This window comes from Aspergillus sydowii, assembly GCF_001890705.1.
Source record: "Aspergillus sydowii CBS 593.65 unplaced genomic scaffold ASPSYscaffold_3, whole genome shotgun sequence".
Classification (NCBI taxonomy): Eukaryota; Fungi; Ascomycota; class Eurotiomycetes; order Eurotiales; family Aspergillaceae; genus Aspergillus; species Aspergillus sydowii.
In genome coordinates, this window is record NW_024467861.1 from 2,620,111 (window position 1) to 2,637,025 (window position 16,915).

The 16,915-nt window shown below is 50.3% G+C and overlaps 6 protein-coding genes across 6 annotated transcripts; 3 read left to right on the plus strand and 3 right to left on the minus strand.

The window, feature by feature from the left end:
* Positions 1-59: 59 nt before the first annotated feature.
* Positions 60-2,212, plus strand: ASPSYDRAFT_43240 (uncharacterized protein). The gene has a single exon (XM_040846609.1). The coding sequence runs from the start codon at positions 209-211 to the stop codon at positions 1,979-1,981; it is 1,773 nt and encodes a 590-aa protein (XP_040705105.1). The 5' UTR covers positions 60-208; the 3' UTR covers positions 1,982-2,212.
* A 397-nt stretch (positions 2,213-2,609) lies between these two features.
* On the minus strand, positions 2,610-5,133 carry ASPSYDRAFT_29793 (uncharacterized protein; the record flags this gene model as incomplete). The annotated part of the gene is made up of 2 exons (XM_040844691.1): positions 2,610-3,766; positions 3,825-5,133. The coding sequence occupies 2 exons, from the start codon at positions 5,131-5,133 to the stop codon at positions 2,610-2,612; spliced, it is 2,466 nt and encodes an 821-aa protein (XP_040705106.1).
* Positions 5,134-7,232: 2,099 nt separating this feature from the next.
* On the minus strand, positions 7,233-8,151 carry ASPSYDRAFT_87849 (uncharacterized protein; the record flags this gene model as incomplete). Its single annotated transcript, XM_040851910.1, has 3 exons — positions 7,233-7,725; positions 7,811-7,908; positions 7,960-8,151. 3 exons carry the CDS (start codon positions 8,149-8,151, stop codon positions 7,233-7,235), a joined length of 783 nt encoding a protein of 260 aa, XP_040705107.1.
* A 194-nt stretch (positions 8,152-8,345) lies between these two features.
* On the plus strand, positions 8,346-9,709 carry ASPSYDRAFT_43244 (LYR motif-containing protein). Its single transcript, XM_040846610.1, has 5 exons — positions 8,346-8,849; positions 8,926-9,090; positions 9,198-9,260; positions 9,318-9,367; positions 9,432-9,709. The coding sequence occupies exons 1-5, from the start codon at positions 8,799-8,801 to the stop codon at positions 9,439-9,441; spliced, it is 339 nt and encodes a 112-aa protein (XP_040705108.1). The 5' UTR covers positions 8,346-8,798; the 3' UTR covers positions 9,442-9,709.
* A 244-nt stretch (positions 9,710-9,953) lies between these two features.
* ASPSYDRAFT_87851 (uncharacterized protein) lies at positions 9,954-12,580 on the plus strand (the record flags this gene model as incomplete). The annotated part of the gene is made up of 2 exons (XM_040851911.1): positions 9,954-9,965; positions 10,046-12,580. The coding sequence occupies 2 exons, from the start codon at positions 9,954-9,956 to the stop codon at positions 12,578-12,580; spliced, it is 2,547 nt and encodes an 848-aa protein (XP_040705109.1).
* Positions 12,581-13,226: 646 nt separating this feature from the next.
* ASPSYDRAFT_29796 (putative histone-lysine N-methyltransferase (Ash1)) lies at positions 13,227-15,871 on the minus strand (the record flags this gene model as incomplete). The annotated part of the gene is made up of 4 exons (XM_040844692.1): positions 13,227-13,926; positions 13,990-14,189; positions 14,246-14,619; positions 14,674-15,871. 4 exons carry the CDS (start codon positions 15,869-15,871, stop codon positions 13,227-13,229), a joined length of 2,472 nt encoding a protein of 823 aa, XP_040705110.1.
* Positions 15,872-16,915: the final 1,044 nt, after the last annotated feature.

Here is a 16,915-nt window from a genome sequence, read left to right on the forward strand (position 1 = left end):
CCTTAACTTTAGTCCTGACTGAATCTCTTCTTCCTCACAGCCTTTCTTGAACCTCAAGCTGAAAGTGTGGCGCAGAATCGCCGCATCAGTACCAACTGTAATTGCGTTATGCAAACAATGCAAACATAGAACCTATTCACCTCATCGAGAACTCCACGGGTTTGCCCATCCAAAACATTTCAACCTCATCCGACACAAGCATCAGAGAATGCTGCGACAACATACTCGAGTGCCTCGGATAACAGGGGCGGCAACCCCATCACTGCGTCCACATCTTCCTCCTTGCGGTGGTCGCCGGCCATGTCGTCGTCCTTTCACTCACAAACCACCCCTTCTGATTCTCTCCCCGCAACGAGGCCGACCTCAACTATCTTTCCTTTCTCCGTCCCCTATCAGTCGAGCTCTTCCTCCGCTGTCTATTCATCTTCAACAACACTTTGCGAGACTCGTCTCCACGGAAAGCCGCGGCCACTTCAAACAGCGCATGTCCCGTGTGCTGCGACTTAGTCTCTCACTCGGCGCCATTCTTGTCTTTTACGAGATGATTAAGATAGGGGTGTATCAGGAAGAACTAGAGCACAAATGGCCGACGCCGCCGGAATGGACTTGGAAAAGTCGCTGGTGCCTGCGGTCTGCTGAGGCGTGGCAACACCCCGAGGAGATTGGAAAGTTGATGAGCGATTGGCCAATGGTCGCAGGTTTCTGCCGGGAGTTGATAATGCGGTTAGAGGATCCGGAAGGTGAAGGAAAAGGGCTTGTCGAGCTAGAGGACGGCGGGATTTTCATTGAGGGTGTTGGAAAGACTGGATTTGATATCACAGCCAAGAGTGAGCCTTGGAGACGAGGTTACTTCCAAGCTCTTTTGGGTGCTGCGAAGGCAGCTGAAAACCTCGAAGGCTGGCTGACGGACCGAAAGCAACGCATATCAGCGTCAGCAGAGTACTTCGTTGGTCCTTCAAACCCTCGTCCCAAGCCTGTGCCAGCTGGCTCGAGGACACCTCGTGAGGAAGACGCTGAGCCGGCCTCGCCAAGTCCGGAGGTGTTCTATATGAAGATTCTGACTACTCGTGGTTTTGACACGAGACAGAAACTCGATGCTGCTCTGTCGTATGCTGACTGGCTAGACTACAAGGGTCTTCAAAGCACCGCGGCTGATATGTATACCTGGGCGTTGGACATTGCTGCATCCGGTTCCGCAGTCGATGCCGAGAAGGTGGTAGACCTGAAAACTGGTGTCGTCAAAGATGGCAACCAAGCTGCGCCTTCGGAAAACATCCTCCGGGTATCTACTGCTCTCGCAGTCCACCACGCGCGACACGGAAACCTACCAACAGCCCTATCCATCTTCACCTCCGTCCTAAAAACCCGTCGAGCCGCCTCACCACCTCCCCCAGGCACCGTGCTCCCTACTCCTCCGTCTGTACCGAAACCAACAAGCGATCCGTTCGCTTCGTTCTTCAACACCCTCAAAACAATCTTCATTCCTGCTCAATTCCCGCCACCTCCGTTATCTGGAAACGACCCTCCTTTCAAAACAGCAACTTCTCCCTGTGATGAAGCGGGCCTAATGACGTACATCGGAGAAATCATTTACGCCTCGTCCTCCAAAGAAACAGGCCTAGCTTGGACCCGCGATGCAGTCGACCTCGCCGAAACCACTTTCCCTGAAACTGACACAAGCAATCCAAACAACCGCTGCGCCGAATGCCTCCGCGTCAGCCTAGGAAACTGGAAGACTATGGTCTCACAACTTCTTGAAAAGGCCAAGAAAGACGAAGAAGAAACCGTTGAGAAGGCCAAGGACGGATCCTCCTGGTTCCGCGGTCCCTCGAAGAAACAAATCGAGGCAAAGACGAATGAGAGGAAGAGATGGGAGGCTGAGCAATTTATCTTAGACGACCGGATCAGAAAACTGCAACCGATTACTGAGATGGAGTCTGCCATGAGCGGTATCGTGCCTGGTGTTGGGTTGTTTGTATAGGCGACTAACTGGCCTGTTTTCTTTTTTTTTTTTCTTGGTCTGCGTCTGTCACTTTTATAATGCATTGCACGGTTTTTGAGGAGTTTAGGTGCAGCTTATACCATTCTGTATATTAATAGGAGCAACATACATCAGTATTGGTGGTTGGATATCAGCTTAAGCTGTACATAAATTCGAATCCATATTTTATTATTACAAAAACTGAAATCCACAATGTTGAAAAGCTATAAGGCTACAAGGGCATCGGCCAAACTGCTACTGGTATAATAGTAAAGTAGTAACGCTTTATAAAACTGTAATTTTAGAACTCGGCAAATAGGCATAAGGATTAACAACATTAAGACGCTAATCAGCTGTCAGCGCCCCGACGATCTAACCAGAAATAGGTTGAAGTAACAAGGGCGGGGTATGAGAAGCTGAGGAACAATGGGAGTTATGCCAGAAAACGCCGAAAGGAACAGAGGAGCACGCCATGTAACCTTGTATATACGAAGATGATTAAAACGCGCAAAGGAATGCGAGAAGCGAATATCGGACATCATCTAACAAACAGTAAAGTATAATGAAGGCGGGAAAACGTAAGAATAGTAACCAAGAAAAGAAACAGTCCGAGGAGTGCGCGGCATACTTAGTCGCCACCAACAGTATCGCCATCGAAGTCTCTGATGGTGAAGTTGTCAAAGTTCAGAGTAATGTTGCCCTTTACGCCAGAAGATTCGAGGTCGAGCATAAAGTTCCCGCCGGTCGAATTTGAAGAGGAATGTTCCAGGTGTGTCTGGAGAGACTCCGCAGATGACATGGCAGCGTCGAGGGTGCCAGTTTTCTGGAAGATGTACAGAACAGCGACACGAGAGAAATCGAGGACTTTAGTGGAGAATGTGGGTGTTGTCGAAGGCGGCATTGATTTGGTTGTTGGAGTAGGGCTTGGCTCCGCCATTTTGGGGCTTATACTAACATCACTGTCATCATCAGAATGACTGTCCTCAAAAACAATGCCATGTTTCGTTGCAATCTCTCTTCGAACGGGAATTGTCGCAGTTGGAAGGTCCAAGGCAGTAGAGGCCTCGGGTTCTTCATTGCCTTGCAACATTGGATCCCTGTTAACTGGATCAGGAAAAATGGAACGCCGCGTGTTGTCATTGGATGATAGCCCTTTAAACGACACAAGGGCATTTTCTGTCGTGCAAGAAACATTGTTCTGGCTGAAGAGAGCCACAATGGTGACAGGGTCTAGCGGGATATTGAAATTGTCTTTCGAGACTTGGAAGAGCCGCGGAACATCATCCCCAACAGTGGCATTCCTCGAGGTCGAGTTCTGAGTGATATCGGTAGTGACACAGCTTGCATCCCCAGCCGTTGTACAGCCAGAGCCCGTATATCCATTGACGCAAACACAGGAACAGGTATCACCGCTTGACACGCTGACGCCACCATTCGAGCACGGTGCAGTCTTCTCACAGCTACCGTTACTTTGGTTTTCTCGGGGGACAACAACTAGGAAAATGGGTATTAAAACGGCGGCCGCGATAATGATGAGAAGAATAATGCAGAGAGTAACAAATGCCCACATAGGCATTCCGCAACACCGACGCTGCTGCTGCTGAGGATTCCCTTTCTCCTGGTCCCGGTTCAGTTCTTGTCCCCGCTCCTGAGAGTTTAATTGGTGAAGTGTGGATCTCCTCCAGAATATCGGCCAAGATGAGCGGTGACCTTCTGGTGTGGCAGCAGGATTCGGAAATGAGGCTAAGATATCCTTTATCGAGCCTGACTGACGATTCCGGTCACCTAAATATTCGTTAGCTTCATTCAAGGGCATCGGTCTGTGGCTTGGAACACAACGTACCAAAGCCTCCACCAGCATTCAAAAGGTCATTTCTGCTTGCTGTCCGTCCATGTTCGAGATTCGTTGCAAGTCTTGTTGCACGCTTTATCAAATCAGACAAACTCGTCAGACTACCACGAGCTTCAGCATCCCTAACTGCGTTCATATTCAAGCGAGGCGGTCGGCGCGCTCCTGGCCTCATCTCACTCAATGTTGGAGCCCTTTGGGGCAACTGCTCGATTCCACGGGATCTCATGTTGTCACAATACGGATGGGGTATACTCATATCCTCTCCCATCACGATTGGTGGTTTTTCTGGATCAATACCCGACTCCTTCGATGCATCCGAACCAAAAGAGTCGCGCGTAGCCAAGCCAACTACAATCTCTTTCAGGTTAGCATCATTTGTCTGTTCTGGGTGCGTTTCTGTTTCGCCATTCCTTCCAGACAGCTGAGGAGTCTCAACGTTGGGTTTGCTGATTGTGCGCAAGGAAGGTTTGCCTCGTTTCCCAAGGCTAGCTTGTCGAACCAAAGTCACTTCGCCATGTTCAGGCGAACCCTGCGCACTATCGGAATCGCCATCCATGTATGCTCCTAAGATATCTGATTCTCGCTGTTCGGAATTCCAACTGGATGCAGTAACTCTTTTAGGTGCATACGGTTTGTTCAGTATGGTCGGGCTATCGGGCAACTCTTCGGGTATTGGTGAGACGGAGGACCTGCGATCCATACCTGAACGCATAGGATTCGGTGGGGCGAGATGGCCCGTTTTGTTCTGCGGAGGAAGCGGCGGGGGGAAGTCCGTCATAAATGGGATAGAGCCCGTAGATGATGTAGCAGACTTCCTAGGCATGTCTTCGTTTGTAACAGTTACGGATTCTCGTAGTGCAGGGTGGATGTTTTGTTGATTGACAAATGGCTGAGAAAATGACGGGGTACGGCGTTGTTGTAGGTGTAAAGGGCTAGGAGCGACTTCGGAAACGCTCCTCTCCGAATAGACTGAAGGGGATGGGAGGTCAGGTCGAGCTGGGCGTGGAGGTGGAGTTCCTCTGGACACCAAAAGCCGTCCTTGTGAATCAACCATACTGGACAAACGGCCCTGCGGATCAGCCACATTGGCACGTTTGCTTTCATCATCACCCAGCAATGGCCATGCGTTTGGTTGAGGGACAACACGCGGCCTAGGTTGAGGTGGTACCGTTGAATTTTCGTGAGCAGTTCGGACTCTAGGGCGTCTACCAACTTCTAGCATTTCCCTTGCACGGCGGACAGACCCCTTTGTATCCGCGGCTCTAGGGCCGGACCAGCCGTATTTTGAAGTTGGATCCATCGGTATCAGAGTGATTTAAATAATGGCAAATGCACTGGAGGTGACGATGGGCCTTTAGTGATACTCTAGTGCCTCCAACACCGGTCTATAGATTGAACGTAAGGGTGAACAATGGCGAGCTCGAACTATGGCTCGAAGGGGTGGGCGAATGACAAAAAGATGGTATGAATGTGACGAATGTCAAGCCTCAGCAGCTTTGACTGTTGGAGATGGTTATAAATGAGAATAATAGAATTGAAAGAGCTTGAAAATCAGCAGCTCTGGACTGGAAAGAATGTGTCTGCTTCAAAATAAGGATGGCACTCAATGCCTCTGAGGGCATCATAAGAATTGTCAACACTATCCTGAAGAGTGCCAAAGGCACGTTTAACTTCTGGGCAAATTTTCATACCACAAAGAAGTTTATAACGAAGGGAAACGAGTGTCAGGGCTCTGCCACAATCGCATAATCACTTCTCAAGACCCATCAGTCTATCAAAGTGAGTATACCTGAATATCATAAACAGTTGTTAGACTCAGATTGCCAAAATTGAACATGATACACAACTCACAAATTCACTCAGCAATACCAGTGTCGAGAGAGCCGCTGGCTCTTGCCTGGTAAGTCAAAAAGAATGAATGAGAGCAACAAACTGGGTGGCCCAAAGAGCAACGGATTCACTTGGACGAAGGTACCTCACACCGGGTGGGTAATGAAAGGACGGAAAAGGGTCTTCCACTTCGAAGAGTCACAGACCCTCAGACCAAGCCTTCGAGGTTGATACCGGCCGAGTTCCTCATCCTTCAGTGCATGGGTCGAAGGTGCACAGCCTAACCCGGATTGTTAGGACCTTGGGTTTTGGAAACAGTCGGTGGAGACCTCCCCAAGGCTTGGGCTAATGCCGAAGCTATCGCGAAGGATTCCAACGCCCAGATCACTCCTGGTATCCTGCAATCGTACAACAAGTTTGCAGGCTTGGCCTCAGCAGCGTTATCTGGAATATTGAGCTGCAATGTTCGGGGGGAATATACAGAGGACAGGATTCCCAGGTCCATGATGGGCCATTGGACGCTGAATCTAAAATCGGCGCTTCGAAGTGCTACCCTCGACCAAGAGTGAGATGACGGCGACGTTTCATCGTTTGCAACACCATTTCATTCGGGGACTAAGCGAAGACCATAGATTGGCCAGGCGATATGACCCAGAGCGACTGAATCTGTCGGAACCGAGCCAGTGTGATTGCCAGTGCTTGCAGACGATGAGGCTTTTGGCTAGGTGGAGACGACTAAGACAACGGCACGTCTCAGATTTGATCAAGAGGCACCACTCCGAGGGGGAGATTAATCCATTTGAAACCAGGGGGTCGAGATCGAGACTCGGAAAGATCACGCTCGCGATGAGACACGCATTTTTCTCCAGCCGCCGTTAAAGAAGCGGGTGATAAACACTGCCTTGCATATCTTTGGTTGTCTTCTTGAAAGCGCGATCGGACTGTGGAGAAGCTCATCATTGAGATGGTCCTCTGCTGTTTTCCATCAAAATTGTCGAAGAGACTCCCGAGAGCCCGATCGAAGACCAACTAATTTCGCAGTAGATTAGGAGGACTAGAGGCTGGGTTACGAACTAGCTTGGTTCCGTCGCTGACGCCGTCTCTAAAAGCACTAAATGTATATTATTTTGAGACATCCAACAGGATTGCACCACATTTTCGAAAAAGGTTTCGATTGTTCACCATTTTGCATGATGCTAATGTCTTGCGTGAAACGGAGCTGACGATGATCTCGGCGAGGTGTTGTTTCTCTCTTTCGTCCGGTCCGCGATTATCAAAAAGCAAGGACAAGATCATCTTCCTGTCATCATGTGACTGGCTTTATCTTGTGCTCCGTTCCAATACCACTACGGTAGGTAATTATTATCTTGAAGTCTCAGGCCGAGATTAGCATTGGCCTAAGGTTGTGGCGAAGTGTTTCTAGAATGCCCCTCCTATACAAGTGATGCATTCTGCATGCCGCCGTACCTGAAACTCAAGATTCAAGCGGCTCGCTGTCCAAAAGAAATATGGGGCTTGCGATGGATAAATACGCTCATAGAATGAATTTGAGCATATAGCGAACACTTTTTATGGTCGTCCTAATTCACACCGCAGCCTCGATATCTCCTCCTCTGCAACCTGCATCTCAACCGTGACACTCGCCAACTCAGGCAAGCTACTTTCAACGGCCTTAGTGAAGGATTTCTGAGCGCTGCGGAGAGAAGGCGGGACAAGTATCCCATACCACTTTATTGGGTCTGAAATATGTGGTTTTCGTTTCGCGGGCTCGCGCTTCGTAATTGATGCCGGCTCCGTCTCAGGGGACTTGGGTGAGGCCTTAGATGATGCAGTAGTTTCCCCGTGGCCGTCGCCTAGCACATCGTTCAAAGGTTCCTGTGCCACGCCTATCTCGTCTGGCTCAGGCAGCGCAGGCTGGTCACCTGTTTCGGCCTGCTCGTCGTCACTGCTCGTGGCGACCCGAACCGTATACGTCTGCGCGGAAAGCGTGGGGGCTGGCGGTGTACCATCAAGTTCAATGTTATCAGTTGTTTGCTCCGTGGACGAAGGTGGCTGTAATATCCTAGTTCAAAATTCCCGGTTAGCCAGCCTCACCAAATAGTCAGGAAGTAAAATCCTGCTTGTTCTTAATATGACCCCTAACTCACACTTTCCTTGAAGCCTTCATGCGTTCATCATAGTAATCGGCGCCATAGCGTCGACCTGGGGGGCAGGTATAGTTCGCATGCGCAAGAGAAAGAAACCCCTAATGTTGCATTTAGCCATTGTTCCCAGGGGAGAATTTGGGTAGGAATACCGAAGAGAGCTCCGATGATAGCTCACTTTGCAATCTCTGATGCTTATCGAGGAGGTGAAGATATCTTTCAAGAAGTGCATCGAGGGATGTTGAGGGATCCGGCGGGATGTCGTCTACGTGAAGCTGTTTGAGCTCGCCATCTGGAATCTCCGAGGTCTGACGGGACACAGGAGGTGTGGGGAGCTGTCTCATTGAGTAAATCTGCTAGAATCCAGTATCTATTATAGCAAAACCGAGGAAGATGAAGTTAATGGCGAAGTGCTGAACAGGGCAGCTTGGGGTTGGAGAAGCGCGGAGGTGCAGAGCGGAGGGCGGCCGGACTGTCCGATAACTCCGTCATCTTGACCCAAAAAAGCATCAGAATTTCCCGAACCTGGTCTTCAGCATACCCAACAACTGCCCGGTCTCTCCAAACTGTAAGTCGACCTTCCCGTCTCTCGCCTTTTACAGTCCGCCTGTAACTTTTGCGACCCTTTTTCTGCAACTGGACCCGTTCTGAGCTTCTGGCTCGCCCCTATACGAGCTTCTCCCTCAACGCCACCTCAGATCGCGTCGTGCGAATCTCCGACTAATATTTCATGAACAGTATCTTGATCGAGGGGAGAACTAGCCGCATAATCTCCGTGCAATTTTCTATTTTTCCATCGAGCGGACTCGCTTTTCGTTTGGCCACCAGTCAAGGTTGACCGTTGACATCGGAGTCATCCTGCGTCATTCCGATACTTCTGCGCTTCGCGATCAAGAGTCCGGCCTTACATCGAGGAGCTATCGTATCTTTCATCTCTTCTTCTCAATAATCCTCTTTCCTCTCCACTCTCCAAGTACCAAGGTGTGCCATAATGTCTGTTTCTACTATTTCGCGGGACACTGCCTTCCAGGCGCGGTCTCTGGTAAGTGCTATGCAATGTCCAATTCAATTTTCGATAGGCGGCTGGCGGTATACTAATCACCTCATGTACTACATAGTTTCGATCTTTGCTTCGTCAGTCTTCTCAGTTCTCGAACTACAACTTCCGCGAATACGCACTTCGGCGGACAAAGGACGGTTTCCGGGAGCACCAGCATGAGACTGAGCCGCGGAGGGTGCAAGAGTTGATTCAGGATGGCTTGCAGAATTTGCGAATGATGAAGGTCAGTCCTGTCTTTCCAATACCTGGATATTTGCTCCATTCAGGGTTGCGACAAGTGGCCCTCGGGTATTCATTCTGCGCGGCAACGGATGCTAACCTCGACTGCAGAGGCAAACTGTTATCAGTCAGTTCTACCAATTGGATAAACTGGTTGTGGAGGGTCAAAAGACGGTAAGGATCGCATTCAATGAATTTTCTCGTGAATCTAAATCTGATATGTTGGAAAAGGGAAAGGAAAGTGGACAAGAAGGTGGCATTGTCCGTCAGAAGGACACCGGGTAAGACTTCCCCTATCATCTCTAATTTGCATCCGTTCTTAATGATGGCTAATTGTTACTATAGTTGGGACTAATATAACAAAATCTATACATGATCAAATCACATGAATATCTACTGCAGAAATTGTGGGCATTAAGACAAATATGCGCCACCCAGTCTCAAGTTCATTGCTTGTCGGGTGGTGGTGATGGCGCTGGGGATAGATCTGGAGATTACCTGTACTTTTATTGGAAACCACCTTGTCGTTAGCCCTGTTACGCATTTTTACTCAAAATCTTCTCTCATGATTTCAGTTGAAGAATTACATACAAACCCCAATCTACATTATACAAAGTCGCTCGTTTGAATTCTTGTCCTCATGCCCGTAACGATCACGTGCCAAGGACCCGCGTGTGGCACTCCAGGTTGACAGGCGTTCACTCCCGGGAGACTTGTTCACTTACCTATCTCCCGCTCAACCCAACCCCTTATGCACGAATTGTAGAGTGTATCCGCTAATTGTTGTCCTTGGCCTTTCCTCTTATATTCAATTCTACTTTCATCGTACGTGAATCGGGAGAAGGTGGGCCTCACCAGTCGCGCGCCATGCCCCCGACAGTAAGTTCAATCCACGTTCCGCTACAGCGAAAAAGACCTGCGATCGCAGTGTATTCCAGCGGTCTGCTAATGTCGCGTAGTTTAGGTCGTCGCGTTCTGGGCGCCAGTTCGGCGAGGGGGCCAATCGCACCAGAACCGGCCAGATTGACCACGATGTCTTCGAAGGACTACCCATTCGGCGATGGACGCGCCAGGTCCAAACAGTATCGCAAGAACCGAAAACAGAGGGCACCGAATCAGACGCGCCTGGACACGGCGGAAAACAAGCTATTCCTGAGCACCCAATGCCTAGAGATAGTCATCTCCTAAGCCCAATGAGCCGGGCGCTCCTACGCGCCGCTCGCTCTGGGTGCATATACATTCGCCCAGCTTCGAAGGACCTTGATGACGAGGAAAAAGAGGCAACAGATCCAGAGGAACAGCAATCGCAACAGAATTTCGAGCGCAATTTTGCGATGCGCAAGTGGGCCGCAGTCCCTAAGCACCTGGAAGCTCCAGAAGTGGAATTCCTAGCAAAGAGGCGACCGGGATTGCCGTCTCTATATGGTGCTACGGCTGGGGCTGTTGACGGCGCCAATGGATCGGTGCCAATGAGGAAAACCCGCTTCAAGAAGGTTGACCCTGCGACAGGCAACGTTTCAATTTACGCGGCCTGGGTTCCCGAAGGGCATAAAATCGAAGGCGAAATCACCGACGAGGCTCAAATACCTGCCGAGGACAATCAAGCCACCGTAATCCCCGAGGCGCCTGCTCCTGGTACGGTCATTGAAGGAGTCGGCGTTGTCAATGCGCAGGGTGTAGTGGTTGCAGAGGCAGGCTCAGCGGCCGTTCTTACTCCACCAAGACGGCGGCCTCCGCCTCCGAAGCGCAAGGCCAAAGGCTTAAAAGGTAGGAGAAAGAAGGTCATGTTTGCTCCGGGCGAAGGGGCTGACGCATCGCTTGTTCATGGCGCTGGTGCGGGCGCTGGCGATAGCGCTGCAAATTACGAAAGAGAGACAGATCCGTCACGATTGTCAGTAGACCAAACAACTCAGGATGATGAGGATGATGAGGGTGAGGAAGGTGAAGAGAGTGATGATGGAGAAGGAGAAGATTCTGGCTTGGAAGCCAAAACCCCAGAAACACCTGGTCCACAACCTAGCACAGAGCCTGAACCGGAGCAGGCATCTACTCCTATGCCTATTAAGGTAGAGACACCCACAGAATCGCAGACACCCCATCCGCCGAAACCAGAGTCAGAGTCAGAGCCACAGCCAGGTGTGGAAGCTCCACCATCTGCAGCACATCCAGCTCTCTCTGAGAATGCTCCAGCTGGACCACCTGGCTCGACGAATCCTACATCCTCGGATCAACATAAAGAAACAACGGCCACTGCGGCTAAGACAGAAGACATTGAAATGGCAGATTCCATACCTACAGATAACGCCCTCCGCTCCTCTTCGATACCAGCCTCAGAAACGCGCTCAGAAACACAACAACAAACAATACCAGATGCTGCTCAACCTGTGTCTACGGGAAAGGCCCTGTCGCCTTCCCAAGGAGCTAAACAATCGCCGGCCCCAGGGCCTGCCACAGCTGAAACGACTGGTGAGCAGACTGAGGAGCCAGTGGATGTGACCATGGCTGAACCAGATGAATCGGGTCCGGAGCCCCCTCGAGATCAGCCGGTGAGCATGGATATGTCAACGGAAGCGCCAAAATCCTCGTTGGCGGATCAAGCTCAAGACCAGGATTCCGCTCCTCAGCAATCAGGCGGAAACGAGTTTGATCTCTTGGATAGCTTGGAAGCGAGTCTGGAAAACGTACCTAAGGAGACGCCAGTTGGCGAGCAAAAAGAAACAACCCTGGAACAAGAGCCAGGTGACACTGTCAGTCAAGAGGCTGCACCAGTGCCTGAGCCAGCGGCCCCGGCACAACCACCCGTGGAGGAGCCAGCGGAGACCAAGCCTGCAGAAACAAACAAACTTGCTCCCAAAGAGCCCACGACGCCACCCAGTGAACAACTTACGCCGTCCGATGCAGAACAAACAACTACTGTTGGAACAACAGAAGCGTCCGCTGCACAGCAAGTACAACAGCCTTCTACTGAACATCGGCAATCAGAGGATGCACCACAAGCACCTGCACACCCGGAGCATAACCCCTCAGACGAGCCCGCGGTAGGCGCCGAAACTGCTCAACCCATAACCAAGCAGTCGGAGCAGAATCACCAAGAACCGGTCTCAGAGCAGACACCATCAGAAAACCCCTCTCTGCCCGAAGCCACAGCAGAACCGTCCGCCGGCCAAGACCGACCTCAAGAATCGACCTCAGGACCTGCGGCAGAGGCACAGGTAGATGTGCAAGCCACCTCAGAACAGGAACAACAGACGGTAGCTAATTCCGAAGCACCGGCTCAGCCTCCAGCGGCACCCGTTGCAGAAATTGTAGCAGAGCCCACACCAGAAGAACCGCAAATTTCTGCTCAAGAACCTCCCCAAGAACCAGCCCAGCCTCAAGCTGAACCCGTCACTATCTCATCTGCTGAGCCTTCGGCAGAACAACAGCATGAAGCCTCTACATCGGTGGTAGGAAAACAAGGAGCTTCTGGCAGTCCACCATCACCAACCCAGTAAATACCTCTCAGCTATCGGACATACTAGAGTTATTCTTCTTTCCCGGTCTTTTCCATTTGGTTTTATCTAGCGGTGATTTGGGTGTTCAGGTTTATTTGTATTGTCGGATCCAACTGAAACCCCAGTTTCCCCCGCGCGCTTGCTCACTGTATACTAAGGGAGACTTGATAAAGAGAAAAAAAAGAAATTATTGGATCATTTACATTGAATTTGATTTGAATTTGATTAATGAGGTTAGTATAGCAGCTGTCATCAACAAACGACTTTCAACGGTCAATATTCCTGCGATCGAAAAGGTAGAACCAACATAACACCTAAAATGACATCCTCATAATACGCATAGGCTCAGGTAAAATCAAACCAAACCAAGATAGGCCGTACGTATCCCAAAAACGACACCCAAGAACGCCAAACCCCCAAACTTGAACGACGCCAAAGACTAGTGGAACCGGAAAAGACGAGTACGCCCAAAATACCTCCGGATTCCCTGAAAATAAAAGCAATGGAAGGACAGAGCAGGGGAACAATTGGGAAGGTGCCAAAAAGGCAGCACAATGTTCCCAACGGGCATCAACTATACACAACGGACGAAGGGCTTCCAACAGGAGCCAAATCTCCACGGGAATTCCTATACCCAACAGTTTAATCAATTTAACTTTGTCCTAGCGGAGCGGCCGTACGTGCGGGCTGGCGGCTTTGCTCTCGGGGAGTGTGTAGCAGTTTCCCTGTTGACTGTTTCGCGGATATCTTTCAAAACATCCTTCTTTGGCTTCGGTTGTCTGCGGGCAGGTGGCCTCTTCGTTCCAGCAACGGTTTTGGTCTTGGTTTCCGTGGTATGCTTGCGTGACTTAGATGGCGGAGCAGAGGCTTTCTCGGTCTTGGGCTTTGCAGTTTGGGCAGTCTTTTTAACCCGCACAGTTGTTTTAGCTTTCGTCCGACTTGCTTTAATTGTCGGTAACTTGACGGTTGCGCCGCGCTTCGAATTTGTTGATGCCTTCTTTGGAGAGGCATTTGTCGACATCTTGGCCCCATTCGCTGACTTTTTCCGAGACACGGTAGCCTTGGTGGCAGTGGCGCGCGCTCTTGAAACAGCTTTCTTGACACCAGACTTAATGGATGATGGAGCTAAAGGTCCTCGCTTCTTCGTAGTGCGCGAGCGAGATTTGTTAAGAGCATTCTCTTTTCTCCGTTTTGCTGCATTCGCCTTCTTCGCGTCGGCAATTTCCTTCATCTTGGCAGCTTTCAATTCTTCTCGCTGCTCCTTCTCTCTTTTTCGAGGGCCTAGGAAACCGCGGCATTGTGAGGAACCGCATCGACATTGTTGAACGTTCTTCTGCGAATACGGGCTAAGAAGAGATCAGTACAACTGGTTAAGGTCGGCGTTTTGGGATGCAGAGATAGATACTCACTCGAAATTATAATCATATGTCAATTCCTCTCCGGTCATAACTCCCCGATCACCAGCGAAGAGCGCCATGCGCGGCTTTCCGGCCACAGTCCACTTTTCCATACGACAATTGGGCTCACAGCCATGGTTCACGAAGCGTGCAATAGAACCACGAGTAGCATCAATGATCATGTTCTGATCAAAATACATAAGGTAATAACACTGGACAATATGTCAGAATCAAACCTAGAACACGTTCAGGCCAGAAGGGAGCATACTTCGTTTTTCTTGTATATAGTCCGCATGCGTTTCTCACATTCCTCTTGAGTGATGATTTCGCCGGTGTACTCCACGATAATTTGATTCGGTTCGAAGGTACGGTTACTGCGGACGCCATACCCACGATTTGCGGTTTTGATCACCTCTACACCCACGTTATACTTCCCCCCAGCCTTCGCGCGCTGCTTGAGCTCTTCAAAGTTTCGGTTACCACAATCAGGCCCTAGACCACATATGTTGTTGTCACATTCGTAGAACATGTAACGGTTCTGACAAAACTGGTCGCAACCGCTCTCTGGTGTGCAGGTACATTTCGATAACTCTTCCTCTTTATTTGCTCGCCATATACTGCCAGCTTCACCAACAAAGACATCTGTACTAAAGATTAGTATCCCAAAACTTATTCAAATTTATTGCCACCACATACTTTTATTGGTTTTCCTCCACTCGTTAGGCTTCGGCTGGCCTGGAGGAAGAGGGGAGTAGATATCGAAAGGAAGTTCAAAATCTCGGCCAGTTTGAAGCAATCTCTCTCCGGCGAACATTGGCAGTGGTAGAAACCTTCTCTGGTGGTTTGCTGGGGTTTGGTTGTGGCTCTTCCTCCTTGCCTTTTCGGTTCTCTTTTGGCTTGGTCGCGAGTTCGTATATTCTTGTCCAGAATAAAGTCCATGGCTCAGCCAGCGCTTCTCCTTAAATCTATTGATAGCTTCTGGGGTTGTAGGCTCATCCTTGGTTGTTTCCGGTTCTGATTTACCCTCGGCTAGAAGTTCACTATCAGAAACACGTCGTTTCTTTGTCGGTGGTTCTTCTTTGCGGACTGGTTCTTCCTTAGTCATAGTAAGCTGTCGGGGTCGAAGACTCGATCGTCTGTCTGGTTCCTTTTCTTTCTCCCTCGTGCTACTCGAACGTTTGCCCAGAACACTACTAGCACGACCAGCAAGATCGGAGACTTTTTCTAGCAGACTCAGACGAGACGAGCGCCTCATTGGGGTATTGTTATCCGCATTTGTAGATTTACAGGCCTTTTCTGATCTACTGTCTTTGTCTCGAGCCAATGCTTGCTCCACGCGCTTGCGCAGAGTTCGGGGCGGCAAGGCGACGGGCACGTCTTCGGTTTGCGACCCATTGGACGACTTGGAAACAGGGGTATCAGGGGCCATCGGGTGGTCATCAATATCCATCGGATCTTGCGCGGAACTTGTTTCGTTATGCAGAGCTGATTCCATGATCGCAATACTGTGGCGGAGATGGGAGGAATGGGAGTTCTTCCCCCGCGCCGCGGCGCCATTGTCGAGAGTATCATTCAAACTGGTGTGTTCTGTAGTCGCTGCAGACAATGATAGCTCATGGCTATCTATCTTTGTGTTAACATCGAGTTCTGCCACTCCCCGCAACGAGGCGCGCGTCACACGTGTAGATCGTCGGCGTAGGGTCGGTTTTTCCTCGTTTGACGCGTTTTCATTATTGCTCGAAGTCTCGGAACGGCTGTTCTCAGGGGTAAGAAGTTGCTCGGTGTATTCAAAGGCCATTGCGTGGCCGTGGGGTTCGTGGGAGTGCTTCACGAGGTCTGAGATTGTTGCGGGAGTTGCGGGAGACGCGCCGGACAATCCTAGTCGAGTATCCATCACACGGCTCAGGTCGGGAGCGGACGACGGAATTCGTGGTCGGGGCTGGCTGAATAACACCAAGAGTCGCTGGATAATATGCGGGCCTGGAGTTCCGAGGGTCGTGTCCTAAGTACGAAAGTTGTGTTCCGTCTGACAGTGAGCTGGGCCAGAAGCTGGAGAGAAGGAATCCGCTTATCAGGAGAGCGAGAAACGGTCTACAGGCAACAGATCATTTTTGCACGAGGAATACCAGCTTGTCGGGATTTGGAGGGGGGTTGAAAGCGAGAGAGAGAGAGAGGGAGAGAGAGAGAAGGGGAAGAAGTGGGAGTTGGGAGAAACGAAGGAGGAAAGAGCGAGGAGGATTGGATGCGGAGGGTAGGAGAGAAGGGACTGGGACGGTAGAACGAACGACTCCGTCGTCAGCCGCGGAATGCCCCAGCTGCTGCACTCTGCCCATCAACAAATCCTTCACTCTGCCTTGTTCTTGCTCGAAGGCCCCAATTCCATCTTTTTATGTCTACGCTTGCTTCCAACGTGACCCTCGCGCTGCTGATACTGCTAGAAGCCGCTGCGATCTATACCCCTTCCACCCACTTGGTGAACTGCCTTAAAAGTGACATTGCCGTGTGCAGCAATTTTGAACACTCGGCAGTTACACGCAGTATGATCGTTCAAGCCCCCAGGGCTCTTGAAAATACTCCCGGCGTAGATCTGAGAAATTCCGATATTGCCTGCATCCCTTTTCCCAACTCAGGGTTGCGAGAGTAATCCTGAAGGCATGCAGGGTATAAGATTTTCGGTTATGGTTGGACCTGACTGACAACAAACATATCACTATATCCTACTGTAGCTGACATCACTATTGTCCAACTTAATAGACGGAACTCGCCAGTGGTAGTGGTGACATCGTCAGGCGTTCTCTTGACATGCAACGACTCCAAGACGGCGACCTCGGAGAGAGTCCAGGAGTCCAAACGGATTCCCTCCAAGGCAATTAACACCGTTTGTGTATCAGGCTACAGTTTTGAGCCACGACTTGGGTAAATGTAAACGCGAAATATC